This window comes from Dermacentor silvarum, chromosome 5, assembly GCF_013339745.2.
Source record: "Dermacentor silvarum isolate Dsil-2018 chromosome 5, BIME_Dsil_1.4, whole genome shotgun sequence".
Lineage (NCBI taxonomy): Eukaryota > Metazoa > Arthropoda > Arachnida > Ixodida > Ixodidae > Dermacentor > Dermacentor silvarum.
The window spans coordinates 186,572,864-186,600,730 of record NC_051158.1 but is presented as its reverse complement, the minus strand read 5'-3'; the positions used below and the strand labels follow the sequence as shown (position 1 = coordinate 186,600,730).

The following is a 27,867-nucleotide window of genomic DNA, read 5'->3' as shown; positions in this document are numbered from 1 at the left end:
TTTTCGTAATACGCTATCTTTGCTTTTTGAAGCTCACTGTTAAGTGTTTTCTTGAGCAGTTCTTGAGCAGAGCCCCCATTCGCGAAACGCATGGCGGCTGCACGGCGGCCATTATCCGCCCTGTTAACTCTGATTGGCTATCGAGAGGTGTGTTTTAAAATTTGTGCCGGGAAACGGAAGTTTTGCGAAATGCAATTTTGCATTTTCATCAAAATGCCGAAACGTGATGCGGAGCTGCAAATTTTACCGACTAATACTTTTTTCAGGCCCTTGGCAGCTATACAGTGCAGTCCACTTACGATATCGAGAAGAACGAGAAATCCGTTCGTTATAACCGATCATCGTTATATCTGGACTGCCGAAAAAAAATGCCGAATATATAGTAGAACCTCGTTCATACGCTTTCAAAAAATACACGTAAAATAAACGTACGATCCGGGAAAACGTACGATCCGAATCCAGTAAAAATTGAAGCTGACAAGCCCATATTGAGGTGCAAGGGCAGAAAACATTTATTTCTTGCAAAACATAGTTACAGTCGAATCTCGTTAATTCTAACTGACGCTGTGGTCCCTTCAAAGTTATGTGTATGCCAATGGGCGAGAACTCTCGGTAAGTCGAACGTGAAAGCATTTGCGACGGTTAATTCGAACATAACCGCGCACCGACAATGCTCTCAGCAGCACGCCAAATCACATGGCGGCGCCTCCGACCGGCATTGCTCCGACACCGCCATAAAGCAAAAGCTTAAGAAAAATCCCTCAACGCCGCGCGGAGAAATAAAAAATTACACCATCTTCCTGTTGGGGAACCCTGAGTAGTATGCGAAGCAGCCATGGGGCCGACTCAAGGTAGTTTTATCAGCTGTATAAACTTGGACATGCAGCAGCACCAGCAACGCACAGAACTGTTGTCAATGCCGTCGGCGTTTTGCCCGCGTTCGCACCAAACGCGCACGGCGTTGGTGACTGTTGCCGGTGCCTCTGGGGCGCCTATCGTCGCGCCTCTAACCTAAGCTGCTTCGCATTATCGCGCGCGGAGCCGCAGGTGTTGCCATTCGTTGCGCAATCCGGAGAGGAGCGTCAAAGAGGAGAGGAGGAATGCCGAGAGGAAAGGAGATGAGACAAGGAGAGGAGAGGAGGCGGAGGAGGATGCGCATGGGCAGTAGGGGTGAGGACGCACGGCGGTTGGATGGATGAAGGGAGGTAGGGAGTGACATAGCCCCCGAGCATAAGATGCTTCGCATCTAAAAAAGAAAAAAAAGTACCGCGGTGAAAATTTCACTCTCTCAAATGGCAAGGTCGCCGTTTCTGAGTCACGCCGGAACACGCGTGTACGTGCCGACGTCTCAGCCAACGCTGCAGCTGCGGCGCAGAAGAAAGCAACGCGGAGACCCAGTCCGGCCAACGCTCGCCTTAACGGCAGAAAAAAAACTTCAGGGAGCGGGCTAAGCTGGCGCCGGGCCGGCGGCGCCGACACCGCGGGGGGCGCGCACGGAGACAGTCGAAGGTGAGGGAGCTATGAGGGAGTTGAGAGTGAGGGCAAGGGGTGCCACTGAAACAACGGGGTTGCCGAGGCCAAATGCGCTTCCCTGCCGCCCTCCTCCCTCACCTTCGATGGACTCATCGCACGCGCGTCGGTGTGCCGGCGCCGCCCGTTCACTGCCGTTATCGGGATGCGAGAGAGAGATTGAGGCGCTATCGCGATGCGAGCATTGGCCGGCGTGGGCAGTTTCGTGGCCCTCGCTCGCTATGTGCTTGCGCGCCGCAACATATCATGACTCGCACCGCTCGTACGAAGCGCTATGGTGCACAAATACATCAAAATTAGGTCCTTTTAATTCAAACAAATATTCGGGCCCCTTCGAGTTCGAATTATCGAGATTCGGCTGTATTTTCTGCTGGTGCGTCACACCCTTGGACAGGAACAACTCCTTTTGCCCACATTGCAGACCCTTGTCCGCATTTTCGTTGTCTTTCGTGCAAAATAAGCTTTGTAAGGCTTCCAGGCCAGCAAGGGCTTCGGCGAAGGTAGCCGGTGGGCGCAAGCCTTCGTTCTCGCCGCCGTCTTCAGGTGCCTCGTCCGCCACCACCTCTGCTACAATTTCAACAAGTCGTAGTGCCACGCGTGCCGCGCGCGGCATCCGCCTGTTTTTGCCGCTTAGTAGTTCGCGTTTAAGCAAGGGGCGAGATGGCGCAAAGGTCAATTCGCACACCACTGCTGCCGCGCTTCGTCACTTCGGGCGAACAAGCAATGCAGAGAAGTTGCGGAGGGGGGGGAAGTGAGCACTGTAGTAAAGCCGCACGGCGGCCGTCTGCCACTTAGCGTTTTACAAGCACATGAGAGCGGCCTTTTTGCACACCCGAATGATAATTTTTCGCTGCAGAACGTATCATACGACCGCAGTCTACCACAATGCTGAACGTTGCTGCCAAATAATCCTATTTTCCGGGAACGTATTAACAGGAACCTATTACACATTCCTCTGTGGGGTTATGTTTATTTTTCGCGATTGAGAATGTAGAAGCCGGGTAATCGCATTAAGCGGGAACGTATCAGCGAGGTTCTACTGCACCGTATTCTCCGGTCTATAACTCGCAGCTTTGTATAAGACCCCCTCAAAACGGCAGTCTTTCCGGAAAAAAGACATATATGAGACACACTTGTTCGTTCCGTAAGCGATTTTAAAAAATTAGTTACATTTCGCTCCGTGAACGCAGGTCACGCGCAAGCGTATGAGTGTCATGTTTTTACTCCGGACGCATTTCTGCCGTCGTGGTTGCTGCGTTGTTCAGCATAAAGTCCAAGCGCGATACCATCATCCCCGCGCGCCGTACGCTTTATGTGCGACTGAAAGCGACCGACGGTGAGCCGAATCGCGCACAAGGGAGGAAAACGGGAAGGCAGCGCGCGAGGGAGGGGGAGGGGGCAGCTTGTACTCTGGTAGCAACTGCGTAGTTTACGCAGTGGCGCGCACTGTATCTTGACAGCGATCTGCAGATGCGACGAATTCGGGGTCGGCCGACTCACAGTCGGCCTGCCGCTGCTTGTGTTGCTGCTCCGTCCTAGCATGGTGCTCGGGAACTCGATCACAAGAACGTACCCGCCCCATCGAAGCGCAAAAATAGAAATCTGCACTCGGAAGTTTCGGATTCACAACCGCCGTGTGCGTCGCGTCCATCAGCTGTGCATTCAATGAGCGACTCGATCGTCGACATTGCACTTTGTTTGAACATCGGGGTCGGTGTCAAAGATGGGCCATTGTCACTCTCGTCGTCTCCGTCATACAACGCCGCCGTCTGTCGCGACAACGATCGCCCAATCGGAGCCTTCATGATCGTGCGCTCCTGCGTTTCATAATCGTCGATATCATCGACTGCGCGAGCTCATACTTCGAGTCGTGCTAAATTTTCAGTTTCGTCTTAAGCGGCGCACCTCCCGCTGATTCCGCGCTCGCTGAGAGAGAGAGCGGCAGAGAGCGCAGGCACCCCTCGTTTATCGCTTTGGTCTGCCCCCCCCCCCCCAACCCTCCTCTTCTATGGCCGCTCACACGACTGCCAGCGACGCGGGCGTGAAGCAGCTGGCGCAATCTTATGCACGTCGCGCCAACTTGCGATGCTATCCATGGCTTTCGCAATCGGCGCGCAAGCGGGATGCGCAGTAATGGCGGCAGATACGAACTTGCTGTATCATACTTGGCTATCACGGAAAACAGGACGTTCGTAAACCTCGTTCCCTTGCTCAATACAGTATGCGTCAAACTTTCGCACTAGTGTCTTGTAGTCATCCTTGAGCTCTGGTGTCAGAAGTGCCCGCAGCCGCGCAGCAGGAAGCAAGCCATGGACGCCTTAAAACTACCCTGCCCACTACAGTTGACCGGCAACGTCAGAAGGAACTGGGAACTCTTCAACCAAAGACTGGACCTATTCCTGATGGCTACCTCGACAGACCATCCCAAGACAGAAGCGGTCACGGCGGCCATCCTCCTGAGCGCCGCGGGTGACGAAGCGCTTGAGGTCTATAACAACTTCACATTCGCCGAAGGTGAGCTCAAGGATGACTACGAGACACTAGTGCGGAAGTTTGACGCATACTGTATTGAGCAAGGGAACGAGGGTTACGAACGTCATGTTTTCCGTATGCGACTTCAAGATGAGGGAGAGCAATTCGAGCGGTTTGCACGTGATCTGAGGACACAAGCCAAACTTTGCAATTTCGGGACCCTTGAAGAGTCACTCATAAGGGACCAGATTGTATTCGGGACTAATAACAAGACTGTCCGAGAGAAAATGTTGCGGGACAAAACCTTGACTCTACAAAAAGCCGAAAACATGTGCAAAGCTGCTGAAGCGGCGGCCCAACAAAATGCTGCATGGGCCACCGAGCGCATGCAAGTGGACTACTCTCGCCGATATGAACGCGGCAAAGAACAGAAAGGCCAGTGCAAGCACTGTGGTCGGGTGCACGCGCCATGGCAATGCCCAGCCTACGGAAAAACCTGCTACGCATGTAAAAAGAAGAATCACTTTTCATCGTGCTGCATTCAGGAAGATCATGAAGATAGTTTTGATGCCCATCGACTGTGTGTGTCGTCTTACTCAGGCGCCAACGATACACTCGCGTAGGCAAACTTTTCGCCGTCTGGGTTAGGGGCAACTTAGAAACGCCAATTTCACCATTATTCTGCATGAAAAACGCCGCCCAGAAGCAAAATTTTTATCGTTATATCCGATATGCGGTGAATAACATATCGTTATATATGGGTTTTTTTTTCTTATAGCCCTAATGCATAAGTTGACACTCTTATGTCGACTCATCGTTATAACTGATATATCGTTATATGTGGTATCGTTATATGTGGACTGCACTGTATTACGACTTTAGCGCTTTAAAAAGAAAGTGGACGGTAGTGTGCAGAAATTCGTGCATTGCATCTGCAATATTACGAAAATGTGGTGGCGGTCCAAGGAAGCCGCAAAGTCAGCTTGCTGATTGGCTCATAGAATATGTCGTGAGGTGCGTCACAGGAAGAGCCATTTCTTAAACGTGAATTTGACATTGAGTGACGTTGCGTCCATGCTGGGTTTCCTCTCCTGGGTTTCCTTCCTCCATGTTTGATCATAACGCATGCTGAAAGCATTTGCATCGCTCTCGAGTCTCAGGCGGTGTTCGCAGTTGCGTTTTTGACCGTCATCTTTTTTTAACACGTTTATTTGAAATAATATTGGTTGAACATAGCGAACTTTCAGCGACTTTTTGCACTTTTCAGCGCTGCGTTTATATCGTAATTAAGATTAATGACTTTTTGTGTTATCAGAGGTTATGACAACGGCGGCTTCTCAATTTATAAAAAGAAATGTACACAAGACAGCGCCTTCAAGTTTCCTCTCGCAGTGCAAGTAAGCAGCGAAGTGAACAAAAGATGGCAGCATCGCGCAAGTGGATACCTGTGGCACCCACAATGCTATCGATGATGTTCGGCCGGTTCTCAGCCAGACGAGTCAGACTGAGTCACCTGCGTTTCACGAGATAGCGATAATGTGCCCTATAGCGTGTGCTCATCACCACTGGTAGGTCGCGTACGTTGTCTCAAGGTAGAAAACAAGAGCGTGGGCGCCAATATACGATGACTCATTTCATTTCCCGTGGAGCATGCATCATACCTAAAGAAGCAGACGATGGCTTGGACGCAGCAGACGATGGAAGTGAGAAGCGTCATTTTGGAATAATCGTATCCTTTGAGCCAGCTGCTCTATTTTTACTGAGGAGGAAAACTGCGTTGCTTTATCATGAACGTTAGGTTCAGTGCCTCATTTCAGTTTCTTAGGCAAAACGTCAAATTTGCATCTTGTTACGAAAGCAAATCTGGGCCACCGGTGCCATTTTGTAAGCGTTACGCGTACGTCACGCCTCGAAGAAAATGGCGCAATGTCCAGAACATAGCCCCAGGTCTGCTTCCAGTGCGCTTCGCTTGCAGAAACAACAGCAGGCCACCATCAAAGTGTTGGCTCAACAAAATACACACTGCTGACGCCACACCCGTGCACAGCCAGGAGCAGCGCAGGGCGGGCATAAAGAAAGCTCACTGCACAGACGCTCCCACGAAATGCAGGTCTACCAGCAAACACACATGTACTTTCGTTTTCAGAGATAGTTTCACTCTCACGAGTCATCGGCACTGAGCGTGGCGAAGTATACGCCCCGACAGCGCCCTATGCATAAATAGCAAGCTTGGCACAGCGCCAGAGAACGTTGTCGTCTGTGTGCGCAGACAAGTCTACTGCAGAGTCACACGAAATCTCGTGAGAGCTAAACTATCCCCGAAAGTCATCGCTCCAGTACAACGCCCTAGCAAGCATCCCGGCATAGTGACGGACCTTGGTGACAGTGCGCGCTTAGTAGGCGACGCATTGCACACACATCACACAATTGGTACCACACAGCATCAAGTACCGGGTTTCAATGAAGCAGTGACGGTTTTGCTGAGTAGCAGATCACTGTACAGACACCTCGTACTTTGGAAAAAAGTAATGAAAAGCTACATAGTGCGTATTTTGGCCAACATTTACTGCAGCATCACATTTATTTCATCGTAGGTAACTGCAGCACACAGGAGATGCAAATTTGTACATGGCGGTTAGTGTGCACTACCATTTAGTCAGTAGCGATGCCATGTTTTCGTCAGATATGTAGTATTACCGAGGTTTAAGAGCAGATTGTCAGAGCTATGGTAGAATTACTTTTAATGCTTGACACCTTCTTCCATGTCTGTTACTGCGCACGCATTGTAGAGTCAAAACGAAACCATTGTTTGCCACAATTGTTGCACTGAAACCACTGTCACTATTAATAGGATCATGGCTGGTGGCTAAGCTGTCCTGAAGGTATGTGGCCCAATACGCCCAGAGTCGAAATGAAACTGCTGTTTGCCGCAATCCCTGACAGTTGAAACTGCAGTCGCTATCGACATGATCATGGCTGGTCACTACGCAGTCCTGAAGGCATGTAACCCAATGTGCCCAGAGTCGAAACGAAACTGCTGTTTGACACAATCACTGACAGTTGAAACTGCACTCGCCATCGACGCAATCATGGCTGGTCACTACGCAGTCCAGAAGGCATGTGGCCCAAGGTGCCCAGAGTCGAAACGAAACTGCTGTTTGCTGCAATCACTGACAGTTTAAACTGCCGTCACCATCGACGCGGTCATGGCAGGAGAGTACACAGTCCAGAAGGCACGCGGCCAACACCCTTAGAGTCAAAACGAAACTGCTGTTTGCCACAATCGCTGCAAGTTTACACCACGGTCGCTATCGACATGATCTTGGCTGTCATATGTAAGAGGCATACGGCATGGAAAGGAAGAAGAGGTGCGTGACTCGAGCCGTGATCGAGGGAGAAGCGGCGCGAGCTGGCATTATCGATATGGCTCTGGGCCAAGAAGGTTGTAGCGTCAGCATCGCACTGGCGATGGGAGCCATGGAGGTTCGGTCAAGTCCGTGACGCTGGCAATCCAGGGTGTGGCCGTCGACCTCAGCGACGTGAGCAAAGCTCCTTGGACCTGCTGCAGCCTCTCACGGCAGTGCCGGGCACTCCAGGAAGGAACCCCCTTCAGAGGCAGACCAGCAGGTACCATAGTCCCCGGGGTGTATCGTCAGCACTCGAAGAAGGAACGAGGCGGGAGAAGCGGCAGAACCCGGAGTTAGGCCTAACCTGTGGGGCCTTGTTGCCACGTCACCGACGGCGTTCGGGACACCGACATCAGAAACAGAGAAGTTAACTGGCCAAGACCAAGGCAGCATTATCTACGGAGCCAGCGAGAACACCGACTATGATGAGGATCCGATACTCCGATATGATTAGTCGGTGTTCTTGCCAACTCCATAAATGGTGCGGATCCGATACTGTTCGGACTTGGAAGCTACATGCAGCAACAAAGACAGTAAGAACAGTCCTTTCTTGTAGCCTCTCAGCTAGAGGCTAAAGTTGCCAGACTGTTGCATAGGAAACCCCCAAGGACTAATGCAGGCAGAACTAAGAACACATCAATTTATTGTTAATTAGGTTGTATAATTGTTAGTGTTTCTTCATTGTGTTTTATTTTGAGTGAATTTGGGGTTGAGCGTAATTAAAATATGTTTGCTGTGTTGGCCTGCGTCTCCAAACTCCATCTCGTAACATCCAGACACCCGCGAGATCCGTGACACATGACAATGGCTGGTGACTACGCAGTACTGAAAGCATGTAGCCCAAAGTTCCCCAAGTCAAAACCAAACTGCTGCTTGCCACAATCGCTGCAAGTTTACACCATGGTCGCTATCAACCAGATCATGGCTGGCGACTACACAGTCCTGAAGGCATGTGGCCCAATGTGCCCAGAGTCCAAACAAAACTGCAGTTTGCCGCAATCACTGACAGTTGAAATCACGGTCACCATCAACGCAATGACAGCTACACAAGTCTTGAAGGCATGCGGTCAACGTGCACCGAGTCAAAACAAAACTACTGCTTGCCACAATAACTGCAGATGAAACTGCAATCACTATCACGCAAGCTCAGATGGCAATTACGTAGTTCTGAAGGATTGAGGCCAATGTAATGTCATGTGGGGTGGTAGATGCAAGAATGAATACTATAAAGGCACTAGAAGCTAAACATTTCGACAGAATTACCTGTCTGGTTGGGAAAATTGATAAAGACTTAGAGATTGACTCCAACCAAATAAGGAAATTTACTAGCCCGACGTTTCGGAACCAATTCGGCTCCTTCTTCAGGGGGTATTCTCCGGAGGTGGGGGTGTGCCGCTTTTAAAAGGTCCGTCGTAACAAAGGAGAGGAAGGGGGGAGAGAGCGTAAGGTGCGGAGACACTTGGCAGGGCACCTGTTCTAGACAGACAAAATAGGTGGTGGGGAGGGCTTCGGCGTCGCTGGTCGGCTGGGATGACCGGTGCTGGGCGCCCTTCAGTCGCGGGAATGCGTTGACGAGGGACGGGGGGGGGGGACGAGTTGTTTTGGTGTTGCTGACCTAGAGCGGGGGGGGGGGGGGGGGGGGGTCCTTTCTTCCCTTCGTCGCGTCTGCAAGGCCATGAACATACAAAGACGGAAGGATGCCCTTCCGTCTGTTCTGAATGTGCCATGACTCCAGTAGTAGCCTTTTTCGCCAGTTTGTCTCTCTTTGAAGGATTTGGGTTTCTTGGAAAGAAATCTTGTGGTCGGCGTCTTCGGAATGTTCGGCGACGGAGCTGCGTATTCGGTTGAATGTTCTGATGTCGTTTTCATGTTGTCTGATTCTTTTAGATTTTTGGTTTCCCCGATGTACGACGCCGGACAGACGGCACAGCTGATTTTATAGACGACGCCTTGAGCTTTTTCTTTTGGTGGACGGTCTTTTGGTTTAGGAATGAGGATATTCAAAGTGTTCATCGGTTTATGCGTGACTTTGAGGCCTTCTTTTTTCAGTATTCGGCTGAGAGCTTCGCTGGTGCCTTTGACGTATGGGATGGACACTCGTTTCTGTGGTCGAGGGGGAGTCAACGGTTGTAGGTCTCGTTTGTAGTCAGGTGCCCGGCCAAGTGTCTCCGCACCTTACGCTCTCTCCCCCTTCCTCTCCTTTGTTATGACGGACCTTTTAAAAGCGGCACACCGCCACCTCCGAAGAATACCCCTGAAGAAGGAGCCGAATTTGTTCCGAAACGTCGGGCTAGTAAATTTCCTTATTTGGTTGGAGTCAATCTCTAAGTCTTTATCAATTTTCCCAACCATACAGGTAATTCTGTCGAAATGTTTAGCTTCAAGTCTATACGTGCAGACTTTAAACAAGAGGCAGTGCAACTTGCAAAGAACTATATCAAAACCCTGAAAGGCATCTCCACCTTCAAAACCCACTTAGATTTCACCCGGAAATGCAAAGACCAAAACATTGTTGCACGAAGTCTCCAGCTGCGCCAACCTATCAACACAGCGGAAGGCCGGGACATCATCAACAAGGCTCAGCAAAGACTGGTGACAGCGCGGATACACAAGTGCCACACAGTGATTAGGAAGAAAGAAGTCGACACGTTCTTCGCCAGAAGACAGCTCGAATACAAGGTACCCCATCATCTTTTTTCATCAATTGATTCGTTTGCGAAGACCATTGCGTCCTCAGAGGAAAAGAAACACCGCGAAACGCAGAAGAAAAAACTCTCTTCTTTAATCAAGCAAACCGAAAAACCAGGAATGTTGGACAAGCACACAGTAACCAATTTATCATCGAGAAAATTCACAACAGAAGAGACTTCAGTCCTGGCAAAAGGTCATAAATTCAACGTCACCACAGATAACCTCCCCCTGCCCAAGATTGTCGCCGCCCTCGAAAGCGGCATCCAGCAGCTGGACCCTAAAGTACGGGAACCGCTCAGAATAAAAGCAATAGGCATAATAAGGTGCAATAACAACCGCCGAAGAGAAAGAAACTTGTCGTCTGACGAAATAAGAGCGCTGAAATTACTGAGGGAAGATGGGGACATTGTAATTCTACCAGCGGACAAGGGCAACTCAACCGTCGTGTTAAACACGCAGGACTACCGAGGAAAAGGCGTCCACCCTCCTTAACAGCCAGGACTACGAAAAATTAAAAAAGGACCCCACCACAAGGACCCAATCAGTACTGAATAAGACGCTGGTCGAAATTTTCCGAAACCACCCAAGCTCTCGAAATCTTTATCTAAAATTAATGTGCAGGAACGGGTCCGCACCCGCCTTTTACGGCTTGCCTAAACTCCATAAACCCGGAATCCCCTTACGGCCAATCGTAGACTTTTCATGCTCCCCACTTCGATCACTATCCACATACTTGCACCAGATCATATCACCACTCACTGGAAGGACAGCATCCCACGTGCGCAACCCCGAAAACTTCATCAAGCTCATATCAAATGTACGCCTCGAAGATGATGAATGCCTGGTCTCTTTTGATGTGATCTTTGTTCACCGGAGTACCCATTCAGTTAGCTATATCCACAACAAGGGATGCCCTGGAACGCGACGACACGCTCGACGAGAGAACCCCCTTGAGTGTAGACGATATCTGCCGCTTTCTCGAGCTATGCCTATCAAATACCTACTTCACCTTCCGAGGCAGCTACTACAAGCAGGTAAAAGGAACTCCCATGGGGGCCTCAATTTCCGTCACCATGGCTAACCTAACTATGGAAAATATCGAAGACAGAGCTCCGAGTACTTTTTCCCCGAAGCCAAAAGTTTTCCTCAGGTACATGGATGATTGCTTCTGTATCGTGAAGGAGTCGCAAGTCGAAAACCTGCAGAGCCATTTAAATTCCATAGACCCGGATATACAGTTCACGTCGGAGCGCGAACAAAACGTATCGCTACCATTCCTAGATGTACAAGTTACACGAACCAACGGCCATCTAAAATTCTCAGTCTACCGAAAACCAACCCACACAGGCCGCTACCTACACTTCTCATCCAACCATCCGGCAAACCACAAGGCATCGGTCGTAAATTCTTTATTGAAAAGAGTCGAAACTCATTGCACATTGGAATCAGATCAAAAGAAAGAAAGGAGAACGGTTCTCAATGAACTCAAAAGGAACGGCTATACAACAGAATTCATTCGAAAAACAACCCGACAACAAAAAAGAAAAAACAAACTACGGGACCTACAACCGTTGACTCCCCCTCGACCACAGAAACGAGTGTCCATCCCATACGTCAAAGGCACCAGCGAAGCTCTCAGCCGAATACTGAAAAAAGAAGGCCTCAAAGTCGCGCATAAACCGATGAACACTTTGAATATCTTCATTCCTAAACCAAAAGACCGTCCACCAAAAGAAAAAGCTCAAGGCGTCGTCTATAAAATCAGCTGTGCCGACTGTCCGGCGTCGTACATCGGGGAAACCAAAAATCTAAAAGAAAGAATCAGACAACATGAAAACGACTTCAGAACATTCAACCGAATACGCAGCGCCGTCGCCGAACATTCCGAAGACGCTGACCACAAGATTTCTTTCCAAGAAACCCAAATCCTTCAAAGAGAGACAAACTGGCGAAAAAGGCTACTACTCGAGTCTTGGCACATTCAGAACACGGCGGGTAATAGAAACCGCATGAAAGGCATTCTTCCTTCTTTGTATGTTCATGGCCTTGCAGACGCGATGAAGGGAAGAAAGGACCCCCCGCTCTAGGTTAGCAACACCAAAACAACTCGTCCCCCCCCCCCCTGTCCCTCGTCAACGCATTACCGCGACTAAAGGGCGCCCAGCACCGGTCATCCCAGCCGACCAGCGACGCCGAAGCCCCCCCCCCCCCACCCCACCACCTATTTTGTCTGTCTAGAACAGGTGCCCGGCCAAGTGTCTCCGCACCTTACGCTCTCTCCTCCCTTCCTCTCCTTTGTTACGACGTACCTTTTAAAAGCAGCACACCGCCACCTCCGAAGAATACCCCTTGAAGAAGGAGCCGAATGGGTTCCGAAACGTCGGGCTAGTAAATTTCCTTATTTGGTTGGAGTCAATCTCTAAGTCTTTATAAAGGCACTAACAGGCACGAAGCACTAAGGCGTTCCTCTCATTCCCGTATGGTTTCCATTGATGAATATGGCGATGTGGACTGTGCCAGTTAGTTTCGGTTGGACACCGCTTCTGCTCATTTGTGTTCCACACTTATGGCACTCCATACTCGTAACTCATGAAGGGTTGTCTAAATTGACCAGTGTGGGGCCAAATACATCTGAAATGGCAACAGTTCCATGCCACAAAATTATGCCTATGTCTGCCCGGACCCAGAGGACAAGCCTGAATTATCCAATTTTCCTGATTACCGTGGTTTTACAATATTAGCAATATCTTCTTTCTGGGGTTTTAAGTGCCAAAACCAGTTCTGATTATGAGGCATGCCGCAGTGGAGGGCTCCAGAATAATTCTGACCACCTGGGGTTCTTTAACGTGTACTACAACGCAAGCCCACAGGCATTTTTGCACTTCGCCTCCATCGAAATGCGGCCGCCACGGCCGGGATTTTATCCCGCGATCTCGTGCTCAGCAGCGCAACGCCTTAGCTGACTGAGCCTCCCCGGCGGGTAATATCAGTAATATTGTTACTTAAAACCACACAAGGCGGGACTACTGACACTGTATTTACAGTATGGGAGAGACACAGTAGACAAGATGGTGGACAGCCACCAGCACCAGAGAGAACCGTCCTCTTCGTCGTCTGCCCCAGGCTGAATGTCTCTCTCGTAGCATTACCCCCGGCGGTGGAAGCGCCGTCTCGGCGCACTTCACACATTGTCGTTAGGAGGAGGGCGGTAGGCTTTCAGTCTGCTGACGTGAACTATGTCACTGGGAGCGATCGCAGGCGGTAAAGTCGGAGAGACGGGAACAATCTCGTAGGTGACGTCCGTGACCTGGCAGACGATTCGGTAAGAACCCGTGTATCAAGATAACAACTTTTCGGATAAGCCAACACGACGGAATGGACACCACAGGAGAACTAAGGCACCGGGTGAGAAGCGAACGTCGTGATGCCGGCTGTCATAGAGGTGCTTCTGGGTCGCTTGCGAGGCCAACAGCCTAGAGCGGGCGATCTGACGCGCGTGATCGGCACGAGCGATGGCATCACGTGCATATTCGCTAGGCGACGCGGCAGCAGCCGGTAACAGGGTGTCCATTGGCAACGTCGGTTCACGGCCAAAGAGCATATAAAATGGTGAATAACCGGCGGTATCGTGACGCGATGAATTGTACGCGAAGGTCACGTAAGGTAACGCCAGGTCCCAGTCACGGTGGTCAGATGAAACATACATTGAGAGCATGTCCGTGAGGGTACGATTTAGTCGCTCGGTGAGGTTGCAGCCGTGGCCTCACCGTTTGGGGATGGTAGGCAGTGGTCAACTTGTGCTGCGTTGAGGAGGAGCGCAAGAGATCGTCGATTACTCGTGATAAAAATGCGCAGCCTCGATCTGTGAGCAATTGGCTAGGGGCGCCATGGTGCAAAATAACATCGTGGAGCAAGAAATCGGCAACGTCAGTAGCAGTGCTGGTGGGGAGCACTCGAGTGATTGCATACCTGGTCGCATAATCGATAGCAACGGCGACCCACTTGTTGCCGGATCGTGACTCAGGAAAAGGACCGAGAAGGTCCAAACCAACACGGAAGAATGGTTCGGTCAGGATGGGGAGTGGCTGAAGCAGTCCAGCAGAGGGTGCGGCAGGACGTTTCCGACGTTGGCATTTGTTGCAAGAGCTCACGTAACGTCGAACAGACCGGGCGAGACCGCGCCAAAAGAAGCGGCGCCGGACACGGTCGTACGTGCGGGACACACCAAGGTGACCAGCAGTTGGTTCGTCGTGAAGCTCACGCAGTACCGTTGAACGCAGCTGTATAGGCACAACGAGAAGCAGCTCAGGGCCATCTGATTAGACGTTACGACGGTAAAGTGTGCCATTCACGAGGACGAACATGCGCAGTGAGGCGTCGTTAGGTACGGATTCCAGCCGATCAAAGAAGCATCACGGCGTTGTTCGTCACCAATCTGGAGAAACTGAGACATAGACATAATGCAGGGGTTAGGTTCGATGTCCGATCCCTCTGGTTGGTCAACAGGGTAGCGGGACAAGCAGTCCGCGTCCAGATGGAGGCGGCCAGACTTGTAGGTAACAGAGTAAGAGTACTCCTGAAGGCGCAGCGCCCAACGACCAAGTCGTCCAGTAGGGTCCTTCAGTGAAGAAAGCCAACAGAGAGTGTGATGATCGGTGACAACACGGAAAGGGCGGCCATACAAGTAAGGACGGAATTTCGAAACCGCCCAGACAAGGGCAAGACATTCTCGTTCCGTAATAGAGTAATTGCGTTCAGATTTCGATAGGAGACGACTTGCGTACGCAATAACACGGTCAACGCCTCGTTGGTTTTGGGCTAAAACTGCACCGATGCCGTGACCACTAGCATCTGTGCGCACTTCCGTGGGAGCAGCTGGGTTAAAATGGGCAAGAATAGGTGGAGTCGTTAGGGCGGCGATCAGCTCAGAGAAGGCATCAGCTTGTAGAGGACCCCAACAAAACGGGACGTCTTGTTTGAGAAGGTCAGTGAGTGGACGTGCGAGCGCCGCAATGTTTTTCACAAAACGGCGAAAGTAGGAACAAAGCCCCACGAAACTACGAACGTCATGAACAGACCGTGGAACGGCGAAGTTCGTGACCGCACGTACCTTCGCTGGGTCCGGTCGGACACCGGAAGCGTCAACGAGGTGGCCCAGGACAGTAATTTGACGAAGAGCGAAGTGGCACTTCGAGGAATTTAGCTGGAGGCCAGCTCGTCGGAAGATTGCTAGAATGGTCGAAAGGCACTCCAGGTGTGTTGCGAAAGTGGGGGAGAAAATTATCACGTAGTCCAGGTAACATAAACACGTCGACCATTTAAATCCTTGAAGCAGTGTGTCCATCATTCTCTCAAACGTGGCTGGTGCGTTGCAGAGACCGAAAGGCATGACCTTGAATTGGTAAAGGCCGTCAGGGGTCACGAAGGCGGTCTTCTCGCGATCCAGGTCGTCTACAGCGATTTGCCAGTAGCCAGATCGAAGGTCCAGGGATGAAAAGAAGGTGGCACCATGGAGGCAGTCGAGGGCGTCGTCAATACGTGGAAGAGGGTACACGTCCTTCTTGTTGATTTTGTTGAGGTACCGATAATCAATGCAGAAACGCCAGGAACCGTCCTTCTTCTTTACTAATACGACGGGAGAGGCCCAAGGACTAGATGATGGTTCGATGACGTCCTTCGCAAGCATTTTAGCCACTTCTTTTTGAATCACTTCGCGCTCTGATGCACCCACACGGTAAGGTCGAAGGCGAATGGGCAAAGAGTCGCCAGTGTTGATTCGGTGGGCGACAATCTTAGTCTGGCCCAGGGGTTGATCACGAATGTCGAAAAATGTCGCTGTATGAGGCCAAAACCCGGCAAAGAGCGTCGGCTTGGTCAGGCGAAAGGTCTGATCCAATCATGTTGCGAAAAATGCTGTCGTCGGAACTTGGTGACGGGGAAACTGCAGCTTCCTCAGGTGCAGTTATGGCGACAACCTCGACGTCATGGTCTGTTATAGCGGTGAGGTGTGCAAGCGACATCTTGTGGGGCAACACTTGGGGGGTCAGACCAAAGTTTAGTAGCGGGAGGAACACACAGTTATCAGCTAATGTCGCAATGGTATGTGGCACAGTAACATTGCGCGTCAGGCGGACGTCTGTAATCGGAGAGACGATATAGTCGCCGTCGGGAACGGGAGGGGTCGATGACAAACACACGTACGTGACGGCTCGCGGCAGTAGGCGAACAAAATCGGTGGGGCTTACGCGGCTGACGGGCGTTTCGCAGGCATCTGATACAAGAGGAAGATCGAGGCAGAGCGTTTCCGAAGAAGAATCAATTAAGGCCAAGTGTGCCAAAAGAAAGTCAAGGCCAAGGATAAGGTCATGGGGGCAGTGAGTGAGGACGGCAAAAAGGACAACAGTGTGACAACCGGCAATGCTGACACGGGCGGTGCACATTCCGATCACTTGAACAGCACCACCATTGGCAACACGTATTGTCTGTGTCGTAGACGGCGTAATAATCTTCTGCAGGCGACGGCGTAAACGGGCGCTCATAATAGACAAGTGTGCGCAAGTGTCGATGAGGGCGGTCACAGGAACATTGTCGACTTTGACTTCGAGGAGGCTATGGTGAGTGGGGAGCGTCAGTAGAGGATTTTCAGGGGACGATGGCATTGCAGCTTCACCTCCATAAGCTGCACTATCTAGTTTTCCTGCAGCGATCGTCCAGAGAAGGACGGCGAGGAAAAGCGGCGAGGCTGCGGAGAGCGGGATTGGCGTCGTCGTGCCGAACAGGAGCAGTGGCGTCAGAGGGAAGAGGCTCGTGGGAGGACGACGAGTGGCAAGTAGAGGAACCAGCGGGTGGACGTCTGAAAGGAGTAGGGTACATGGAGGTCTGGCGAGATGCGTAGGTCCAACGACGACGGCAATAACGAGCAATGTGCCCAGCCTGGTGACAGGAGAAGCAGATGGGCTGATCTCGGGCGTTCTCCATTCCGCAGGATTGCGGAAGGAAACGGGAGAGGTGTAGGTGCGTCGATCGGGTCCAGAGGAATAAGGCCGAGCGTCAGGACGAGTCAGTGGGCACACTGATGGGAGGCCAAGATTGGCAAACTCCTGCCTGACGACAGCTTGAATGAGAGACACCAATGGCTGCGATGGGTCACTGGCGTGGGTTGTAAACACGGGGGGTTGAATAGGTGCAGGACAGGCGGCTTCAATCTCGCGACGAACAATGCGAGTAACATGGTCACAGGTGGGCGGCTGGCGAACGGCATCACACGATGAAGTTGCAGCCGTATTGGGCAGCCGGGTGAATACGGCGGCTCTTCGCGTGTTCAAACCGCCGGCACTCTTTGATGATTTTGTTGACGGTATCAACGTTGGTATAGACGAGCAGGTTAAAAGCATCGTCGGCGATACCTTTGAGCACATGAGAAACCCTCTCGGACTCAGGCATGTGCTCGTCAACCTGGCGGCAAAGAGCGATAACGTCCTGAATGTACGAGACGTATGACTCGGAGGATGTCTGTGCACGAGTCGCAAGTTCATTCCGCGCAGCAAGCTGCTGACCAGTGCTGTCACCGAAAACGTCGTGGATCTTCTCTTTAAAAGAGTCCCAGCTGGTAATGTCCGCCTCGTGTGTCTCGAACCACACCCGTGGTGGGCCATCGAGGTAAAAAAGCACGTTGGCGAGCGTAAGGGTCGGGTCCCACCTGTAGCCGGCGCTGATCCGTTCGTAAAGGTTGAGCCATTTGTCGACGTCAACCCCATCCTGGCCGGAAAATACGCCAGGATCACGAGCAGGAGGCAGAACGATGTAGGTTGGAGCAACGGGAGGGGCAGGGGGTGAAGACGATGTGCCTGCACCGACTGACATGTTCGCAAGCGTGATGAGGCGGCCGTTGCGGAGCTCCGTGATCGAAACAGGGAACTACCCAGCACCTCCATCAAAAAGATGTTACGTAAAACGACACAAGGCGGGACTACTGACACTGTATTTACAGTATGGGAGAGACACAGTAGACAAGATGGTGGACAGCCACCAGCACCAGAGAGAACCGTCCTCTTCGTCGTCTGCCCCAGGCTGAATGTCTCTCTCGTAGCAATATCATACAGTCGAACCCGGATATATCGAACACACATATTCAGTAGAACCCCGCTGTTACGTTTTTCCCGGGACGGTAAAAAAAAACGTAAGAGCCGGGAAACGCAAGAGCCAGGAAACAGGAAAAATTGAGAAATGGGAGTAGTGTTGAACTGCACACAATATTATTTAAATTCTTACGTGCGACAAAAAGTAGTTTCGCCCGACAGCCGAAGTATCGATTGCGATGAGCTATACAAAGTAAGAATAGTAGTTTTATCATCTGTATAAACTTGTAAACATTCGGTTATTAACTAATTAACAAACATGGTGTCAGCGCCCACAGGCAAACATGAACACATCACACTCGATGAGCGCGGACACGCGCAGTTAAGCGCCGCTGCAGAAGCGAGCGAAGTGACCTTCGTGCTGTTGTCTATCGCTTCAACCCAAACTGAGCGCTGTGTCACATGTAAGAGGCCGCCTGTGGTGCGAAAAAGAAGAGGAGCACGCGATGCCCGGTGTTCCGAACGGCGCGAGCGCGCGAGGCGCACGAACCGAGGCATAGTTGAGGGATGAACGGCGCTGTCCGTGGAGTTTCAACATGGCACCGGGTCAGGAAGGTCGCATCTCCAGCTATGTCCTGGCGACGGGAGACTTGGGGGTCTGGTTGAGTCCGCGACGCTGGCCGTCCAAGGTGTGGCCGTCGACCTCGGCAAGTTCGGGCGAGGCTCCTGGACGAGCTGCAGCTTCTCACGGCAGGACCAGGCACCCCAGAGAGGCTCCCCCTTCTGCGGCAGACCGGCACGTTTGATTCTCCTCGGGACGCCACGTCGGCACTCCTGAAGGAGTTGCGACGCGCTCCCGACGTTAGGCCTAGGCAGGTGGGTCTAAGCTACGCTGAGCGCCATCGCTGACGAGCTTATCACCGACAAACCGACGAGCTCACCGCCGGAAAAGAGACAACGTGAGTCGTGGGCACCTACGGCAGTAACGACACCCGAACTACTTGGACCCGACGTGAGGAACGTCAAGTCGGCGGACCGTAAGAGCCCACATTTTGATATCGACGCAGTTAGGCCGGGGCCAAGGTGGTCAGACTTTTAAGGGCTAAGACTAGGACTGACATAGAGACGTTAAGGCGGAGCTAGGCTCCGGAAATGAGATGTGCTGTATTTAGTTTTGAATTCTCTATTAAGTACGCTTTTTCGTGGAGTGATGTCTTTAGTTTTTCGTACCGTTAGTTTTGAGTTTCAGTTTCAGTTTTGTGTGCCGCGTGCTTCTACCTCTCCTGTATATATTAAATATTTGTTTGCCGTGCCACCGGTCGTGTCTCTCCTCCATCGAGAGTAGCGCATGCTCGCAACTCTCCGCACTCCCAAGTAAAGGTGACACGCCGAGAACACGCAGCACGCACAAAGCCACGAGCGCCGACGCACCTACACTGCGTAGAATCTGCCCCCACGCAGATCGCTTTCAAGATACGGCCCGCGGGACCGCGTGCCGCCGCGCAGTATGATGCCAGAGCACAACGCTGCCCGCTATCCCCCCCCCCCCCCCTTTCGCTCCCTCGCTGGTGCCTCGAGCGCAACGGAGGGAGGCGCGCTTCCTCCCTGCTTTTCTTTCGCGCGCGAGACGCGGTCGTCGGCTCCCCTCGCACGCTTTCACTCGCACATTCAGCATTTGGCCGCGCGGCTTTCCTCGCACACTTTCACTCGCACATACAGCATACGGCACGCGGGCATAGGTCGCCGCGCGCCGTATGCTGTATGTGCGAGTGAAAGCGTGCGAGGCGAGCCAACGACTGCATCTCGCGCGCGAAAGAAAGCATACGGCGCGCGGCGACGGCGTTATCGCCCTAGGACTTTATACGGAACATCTATGAGCCAAAACCAATTTTAGGGTCGCAACGCGTCATAGACATCATCTTGAGATAGCAAAAGCGGATTTCAAAGGCCATACTTTTGCTGGCGGAAACCGAAAATACGTAATAAATATCGCCCCCAGCACTTTGGGCGGCCAATGCCATCGTCAAGCAACCAAGCCAAGCGGCATGAAAAGTCAAAATGGCCGCTCGGGCCGGCGCGGCGCGGCAGTTCGCTACGTATGATGCGGGAACGGTCCCACAGTTGCGACGTAACAGCGGGGTTACCAATGCATTGGTCTTCTATGGGAGCTGTGCCGGGACCGGCCGAAAACGACGTAACAGCCGGGAAAACGCAGCACCCGGGACCGTAACAGCGGGGTTCTACTGTAATATATTATTGTGTATAACGAACAGCAGTAAAATCCCCTTGAAAATTGTTGTATGAAATTTGTATTTTATATATCGAGTTATCTATATATCGAACTTTCTTGTAATCCCCTTCAGACTCGATATATCTGGGTTCAACTGTATTAGTGTTACAACAACCAGATCGTATGACGATAATTGCCATAACAATTCTTGCCATGCTTAATGTTACTTTTTGTCCAGTGCAGGGGTTCTCAAGCATGTTTCTTCCATGGAACCCTGCTAAGCTTCATGAAGCGCCAAGGAAACCCCCCCCCGAATTAACCAAAATAAAATGTCCTAATTAACCGAATGTCAAATTATACTGGGTATCAAGAAAACGATAAATGAATGCTTACTACGTCAATACGCTTTTATTTACTGAATGAATCGGCAAGTCTTGCTTCTCTATCGCACAAGAGCAGTGCGGAAGCTGAAATTCTCATCTCATGACTGATTAGAGCTAGCAGCGGCGAAGGCCTCGCAACATCCTTCGCAGCGCGGGTCTTCATCTGAGACACGATTTTCACTACCACGCGCACATCCCGATTATTTTTTCGCTAGTGCGCTGGTCGCCAACAAATTGTCCGTCAATCGCGATGTAGCCGGTGCTCTTCATCTTCGACAGGTTGCACTGAGTCAAAGCGAAACTACTGTTTGCCGCAACCGCTGCGGACGAAACTGCGGCCGTTATCGACGCGATCAAGGACGGCGACCTTGCGGTTCAGAAGGCAGGCGGCCGACGCACGCACCAAGTCAAAACGAAACTACTGTTTGCTCCAACAAGTGCGCACGAAACTGCAGTCGCTATCGACGCGATCATGGATGGCGACTACGCACGCAGCCGAGGCACGCAGCCGACGAGGGCACCGAGTCGAAGCGAAACTACTGTTTGCCGCTACCACTGCGGACGAAACTGTAGTGGCTATCGACGCGACCATAGATGGCGACTACGCACTTATTAAGGCAGGCGGTTAGCTGCCAACGCGGTGTTACGCGCGGCGATTAACGCAAGAAAAGGCTTTGGGGGCACAAGTAGACACAGAGCATTCCGGCATTGCTGCCAGTCATGCATCGCGTACGGTTGCCGCTGAGGACCATGGCATAGAATAAAGAACCAGCGATGTGGACTGCGCCGCTTTGTTTTTGTACGCTAGTGCCGTTTTTGCTCTTTTGCGGCACGCATTTGCGGTGCTCTGTGCATTTTTTTTATTCCACTGACGTATACGTCCGTGCGCACGCTATCAGCACCTACCCAGTCTACAAATGCGCATGGTTACGGCCTCTGCGATTCAAGTGCGAAAGCTTAGGCGCGCTGCCCATGGCTGCTCGTTTTCGTAGGTTGGGTGGCTGGTTGCTGATTTATTGTGCAGTTCGTGCATTGGCGTTACGCACTGTGATGTGCTTTTTGACACTCGGGCATGGGTAATGGGGGTTGTGTGGATCGAGCGCACCTCGTGCTCACTGTTTTAGCCACTTGGCGAATGCGGGACCACGGAAAGTTTATCAGTTGCTCGCGGAACCCCACGGTTCCGCGGAACCCACTTTGAGAACCCATGGTCCAGTTTATCCCTTTTACGCATATCTAGAACACCTACCTGATTTTGCCCGACAATCCAACAATATCACAAGTAAACACTAAAGGTCTGAAAAGGGCTTGATGAAATGATAAACCTGCAGTGTGAATGAAATCAAGTAACAAACAATTCAACGCAATTAAACATTCCACTGACAGCCCCCTATGCGAGAGGAGCACAACCCACCAGTTTGAGTGATGACGACGAGGTGGGCCTGTGGGGACTCCGCAGGCGGTATCACTTGGATGTGCACCAGGACACGAAAGTTGTCGGTGTCCACTGTAGGTGCCACGCGTGAAGCCATCTGGACCAGCTGGTGGAGTTGCAGTGAGATCACCCGGCTGGCCTGGTCACCACGGACACCCAGATCAAAAAGCTGAAGGGTGCCCCTCTCGGAGCGCGTGTAGAGCGCCTTCCGGCCATCATCCACCACCACCTGTTACACCAATGGTGGGCGAGAAACAAGCTTGTTGTTGAAGCAACAGCTCCTTCCGAGTAGCCAAAAGTAATCTCAAAGGTTAGCTGGATACACACACTGAAAGCAATAGGTGATGTCCAAAACATGGCACCTATGACGCATTTCCGGCTCCCTAATCGTTTCTGGCGAATGCAGCCAGCAAAAGCATAGCCTTCGAAATCTCTTTCTGTTATCCAGAGAGCGGTAGCTGGTTCGTAGATTTGGACACCATCTATTGTAGAACTGAAAACCCGCACCACCTACTCTCAACTCGAGGCACAACTTCAGAACCACAGCCGATGGAAGACGAACAAGGCTCAAACACCGTCCTGCGCCAATATTTACAGCGACGATATACTGCAATTTTACAAAGGCGGTGCTCAATTGCAAGGCTTGCTTGCTTTGCATAAATGGTACCACTATTCCATCCGAAGGTTAATGTGCCCCTCACCAGGATTCAGCAGTCCAAAAAGACTACCGCTGTGCTTACATCAAGTACAGTCGAATCCCGCTACAACAAAATTGACGGGGAGCGCGAAAAATTTCGTTGTCGCGGAAATTTGTTGTCGCGATATTAATCAAATACATAGATGACACGCGACTCGCTGACGCAAAAAGCAATCTTTAATGCCAAAAATCAGTCAGCTTAGCTTGTTTTCGCTTCCTGCCAAGCGATGGCACAACGAGGTTCTCGAATGCCGCGAGCAAAGCCATTGCCTGATCGTTGTCCGTGGTCCCGATGGAACGCCTGATCGTGTCGAATGCGTCCATTACCTGCGATGTAGTCGGTTGTCCGGGCTCACGTTGCGCGGCTGCGTCATCTTCGTCTGACGAAACACAGTCTTCCCGGATGCTGTTCAGGATGTCTTCGTCGGTCATTTCCTCGCGCACCACCACGCACGAGTCAGCTTGGATGTACTCGTCTGGATGTACACCGGCGGGCACATGTCCACTTTCCAGCAGGGCTACCCACGCGGCTTCGACTTCATCAGACGGCGACCCGTCTCCATCTATATCTTCGTTTTCGGAGTCCGAAGTCTCGGTAGCCTGCGCGCTGAACCCAGCATGGCGGAAGCAATTGCTGATTATGGTGCTTCTCGTTGCGCACCACGAAGCGGCAATCATGTGGAGCGCCATAAACAGGTCCACTTTTGTTTCGCGGCCCAACTGCGATTTAGAAGCAGCCTTTGAATGAGGCGCTCACGGTAGGCCCGCTTGACGCTCTGGATGACCCCTTGGTCGAGGGGTTGAATGATGGAGGTGCAGTTTGGTGGGAAAAACTTTAACTGCACGTTTTCCAGCTCGGCGTCGCCCTCTATGATGTGGGCGGAACAATTGTCTAAGAGTAGACAAACCTTTCGGCCTTGCCTGCCCATGTCCCAGTCGAAAGCCTGGACCCACTCTCCGAAAATAGCCCGGGTCATCCACGCCCGAGTGTTAGCCATGTACTTCACGGGAAGGCTCCAGTTTCCTTTTAAGCAGCGTGGTTTGGCACTTTTGCTGATGACCAACAGCGGCCGCTTGTACGAACCGTCCATGTTGGCGCACAGGAACACGGTTATTCGCTTCTTACTGTGCTTGCCTCCATGGCAGCGCAGCCCCTTTAAATCCAGGGTACTGGTGGGTAACATTTCGTAAAAGAGTTTGGTCTCATCTGCATTGTAAATATCCGACGGTGAGTAGTCATTCAGGATGCCGGCGAGGCTAGCTGACATCCACGCAGCGGCGCCGTCACTATCCGCCGAAGCGGCTTCACCGCACAAAACTTTGCCGATGATGCTGTGGCGTAACTTGAATCTGTTCAGCCAACCTACACTGGCCTTAAAGTCATCTATGCCTAGCAAGCAGGCATAATTCAGTGCTTTTTGTCGCACAATATCACCGCTAAGAGCGATCTTCTTGGCCCGCGTCTCCACAAACCAGGTGTATACTGCCTTGTCCAAGTCCTCGTGCACCGGCTGAGTCACTTTCTTGTGTTTCGCCGACTTCCGGAAGCTAGCACTCTGGCTATAGCGTCCTTGGACTTCAGTATAGTAAAAAGGGAGCTCGCCGGAATCCCAAATTCTTCCGCGATGACTGACTTTCTCTTTCCGCCTTCAGCCTGGGCGATAACTTTAGCCTTCTCTTCTAGCGACAAAAACTTCCGCTTCTTTGTCGGCGGCGACATGCTTCCCCGAATACCGATTTGACACCTTCGGGAGACAATGACCAACTGGCGTGCAATCACTTGTTGTCAAGCGTGCATCGCGTGAACGCCTCAGCGCACCCTACCGGGATTTGACCTCGCAACCACAACTTTTTAATTGGTGTGGTACACCCAAGAAATTCTCACAAAACGTTATAGAACATTAATAATTAGACATACTATAAAAATAAAATTGATGCGTGTATGTAATTTATAGGCGTGTTATTTTTCTAACAAATATGACCCAAAACGTTTCTTCGGAGCTCGGATGCTCCTCCATACGGGCGCATTGCATCGCCATCACTAACGCGGCATGGCGGCTTTTTGTTTACATTGCAGCCCGAGCAGCTCAAGTTTCTGTGTGTTTACGCTATGAAGGTCGATGGTTTGTGAAGGCATGAAAAAAGAGTTTTAGGGGTTTCGGTGAGCTGCCGTTTAAAAAATTTTGCTCACGTCTGCTTCGTAAAAATGTCGTTGAAGTGAAAACGTGTCCATGTAGTTCGTTTTGGAGGGAATTTCAATGCATTATGTTCTATGGGACATCGACGGGGAATGAAAAAACTTCGTTGTGGTGAAAATTTCGTTGAAGCGGACTTCGTTGTGCCGGGATTCGACTGTAGTGGTAATTCTCTCTGCAAAGTATCAAATGGCTGCACAACACACGTAAACAACCTAAATTTCAATCGAAAGCCTCAAGCATGTACTGCGAAAGCCTCAAGGAAGCCCTGCCTCCAGCCGCATGCACAAGTGCCTTTACGCAAGACGCACTGCCTGCAATGTCACCGAATATATGGCATGCAACTTGGGTGAATCACCAAATATTGTCACCTAAGTTCACCACATAGCAAAAAAAAATAAAGAATAAAAAATCCTGGCAAGACCCATCTAACAATAAAGGTAAACGTCAATAACATGAGACGGCCGCTCTACCATCTGAGCTAACCAGGCGGCTAGCAGATGACAGGGCGAAGTCGAATTTATCGACAACACGAAGCAAAGGCAAGTGTTTGATGTCACGACTCCACCTAGCGGAAATCCACTAGGTGGAGAGAAGTAATTAATGGAAAAAGGAGACATCCACCCAATCGTAGCAATTGCTACACAGGAAACCCACATGGGTTCCTCGAATGAAAAGCTTCACAGTCGAGGAAAAATTCGTACTGGTCCGGGACTCGAACTCGGGGCCACTCAGTTTCCAGGGCAGCCGCTTTACCGTCAGAGCTAACCAGGCGGATAGCAGATGGCAGGGCGAACTGCGAGGCTTTTCTTTCGAGGAACCCGTATGGGTTTCTTTTGTAGCAATTGCTTTGATTGCGTGGATGTGTCTTTTTTTCCATTAAGTCAATACGATTAACATTCAAGCAATGTGACGACACACCACACAGCCAATGCCAAAACGTGCAATGCATGCACTGTAGCCAGGTTCTTCTCTCACATCTCACACATTCTTCTGGACACGCTGCGCCATCTAGCAATGCTGCCATGAAGAAGTCAGCGTCTGGCGTGGCAGGTCGGTCGGTATGTCTGACGGGCTGGAGTAATTTGGTTTACTCTTTTTTTTTTTTTTTACCCCACCATATTATATGTCTCTCTGTCTACCCGCCGTGGTTGCTCAGTGGCTATGGTGTTGGGCTGTGAAGCACGAGGTCGTGGGATAAAATCCAGGCCATGATGGCCACATTTCGAAGGGACAAAATGCGAAAACACCAGTGTATTTTAATTTAGGTGCACATTAAAGAACGGCAGGTGGTACAAATTATTCCGGAGTCCCCCACTACGGCGTGCCTCATAATCAGATCATGGTTTTGGCACGTAAAGCCCCATAATTATTTTTATCTATCTGTATCTATTTACACACAATATACCGTAAAATTCCGAGCAAGCGCCCTCCCTCAAGCAAGTCGAAATTACCGGCAAAGTTAGGGGGGGTGGGGGCGCTATATTCCGGAACGGTACCAAATTTGAAGATTGTGACAACAAAATTATCCCACCAGAAAAAAAAAAAGCGCAGTGGGAATGCAATTACAATTTCATTTAACACAAACTTTATTACCATATTTACTCGAATCTAGGCCGACTCCGATTCTAAGCCGACCCCCCAAAAGTTCGAAGTCCGAAAAAAAAAAAAACTTACCTCGAATGTAGGCCGAACGAAAAAGCGAGGACAGCATTCGCAAAATGAAACACCATTTATTAAATTTGAACATGCCGAGCTCATTCTATGTCACCATCGCTGCTAGCCTCGTCGCTATCTTCCTTACTGCTGACATCTTCAAACAGTGCGCTATATTCAGTACCATCCAGCGCATTAGAGATGCTGCATTTTTGGAAGGAGCGCACGTTGCGGCGCACGCAAAAACCATCTCCCGTGGCCCCCTCCAACGACAGACCGATGCCGAAGTTCCGCCCGGTTTGAACGTTTGACGATGCCTCTACGGCTAGCACAACTACCGCATTTACTCGATTCTCACGCTTCCTCGATTGTAACGCGCACCCGTTTTCCGCGAGGAAAAATTTGGAAAAATAGATTTCCTCCCGATGCACTGATGTTGCGATGAATAAAAAAGTCGCAGTTTCGCCCGAAAGGCGATGCATCGAATGCGGTAGCAAATTAGTACACCGCTATTAACAAGCATGGTGTCACGCGCGCTCAAGCAAATATGAACGCACCTCGCTCGTTGACCGCGGAAACGAACTGTCAAAACGCTGGAGACGAAGCGCGCCTTCGTGCTAGCATGCCTCTCGCTTCAACGCGGCGAAAACACGGCGCGCGGCGGACTTTACCAGTCGCAGATTGCTTTCAAGATAGGGCCAAGCCTGATCGTATCGCCGGAGTGGATCGTCGCAGATTACGTCCTGCTTCGGTCCACTGAAACCGTTCCGCATTGCTTTGCTGGCGAAAATCCTCTCCTTCTGTTTGCGCCAGTCCCGCTCGCAAGTTTCGGATTCTCCGAACGCCCGTGATGCGGCCCGATTTCCGTCCGTCTCCGCACAGATGATCACTTTCCTTTTAAATGCGGCATCATGATGAACTCGGTACTTCATGCTGATAGAGCAGACGCTGAGAACGTGAAGACAGACGGTAGACTATTGCCTAAGCACGTGTACTGCAGCACACGGAGGAAGCTTCCGCATGCTACGGTAGCTAGGCACGACGCGCGTGCGAGGCGGCCATTTTGAAATGCCGACGCAGATTTAGGGTCGTG

At 51.2% G+C, this 27,867-nt stretch overlaps 1 protein-coding gene across 1 annotated transcript in view; it reads right to left on the bottom strand.

Moving 5' to 3' along the window:
- LOC119454643 (nuclear pore complex protein Nup155) overlaps positions 1 to 27,867 on the bottom strand; it is a 176,445-nt gene that overhangs the window by 107,474 nt on the left and 41,104 nt on the right. The window contains exon 4 of the mRNA XM_037716517.2: positions 22,206 to 22,455. Coding sequence (XP_037572445.2) covers positions 22,206 to 22,455 — 250 coding nt within the window. The remainder of the gene's footprint in view (positions 1 to 22,205; positions 22,456 to 27,867) is intronic.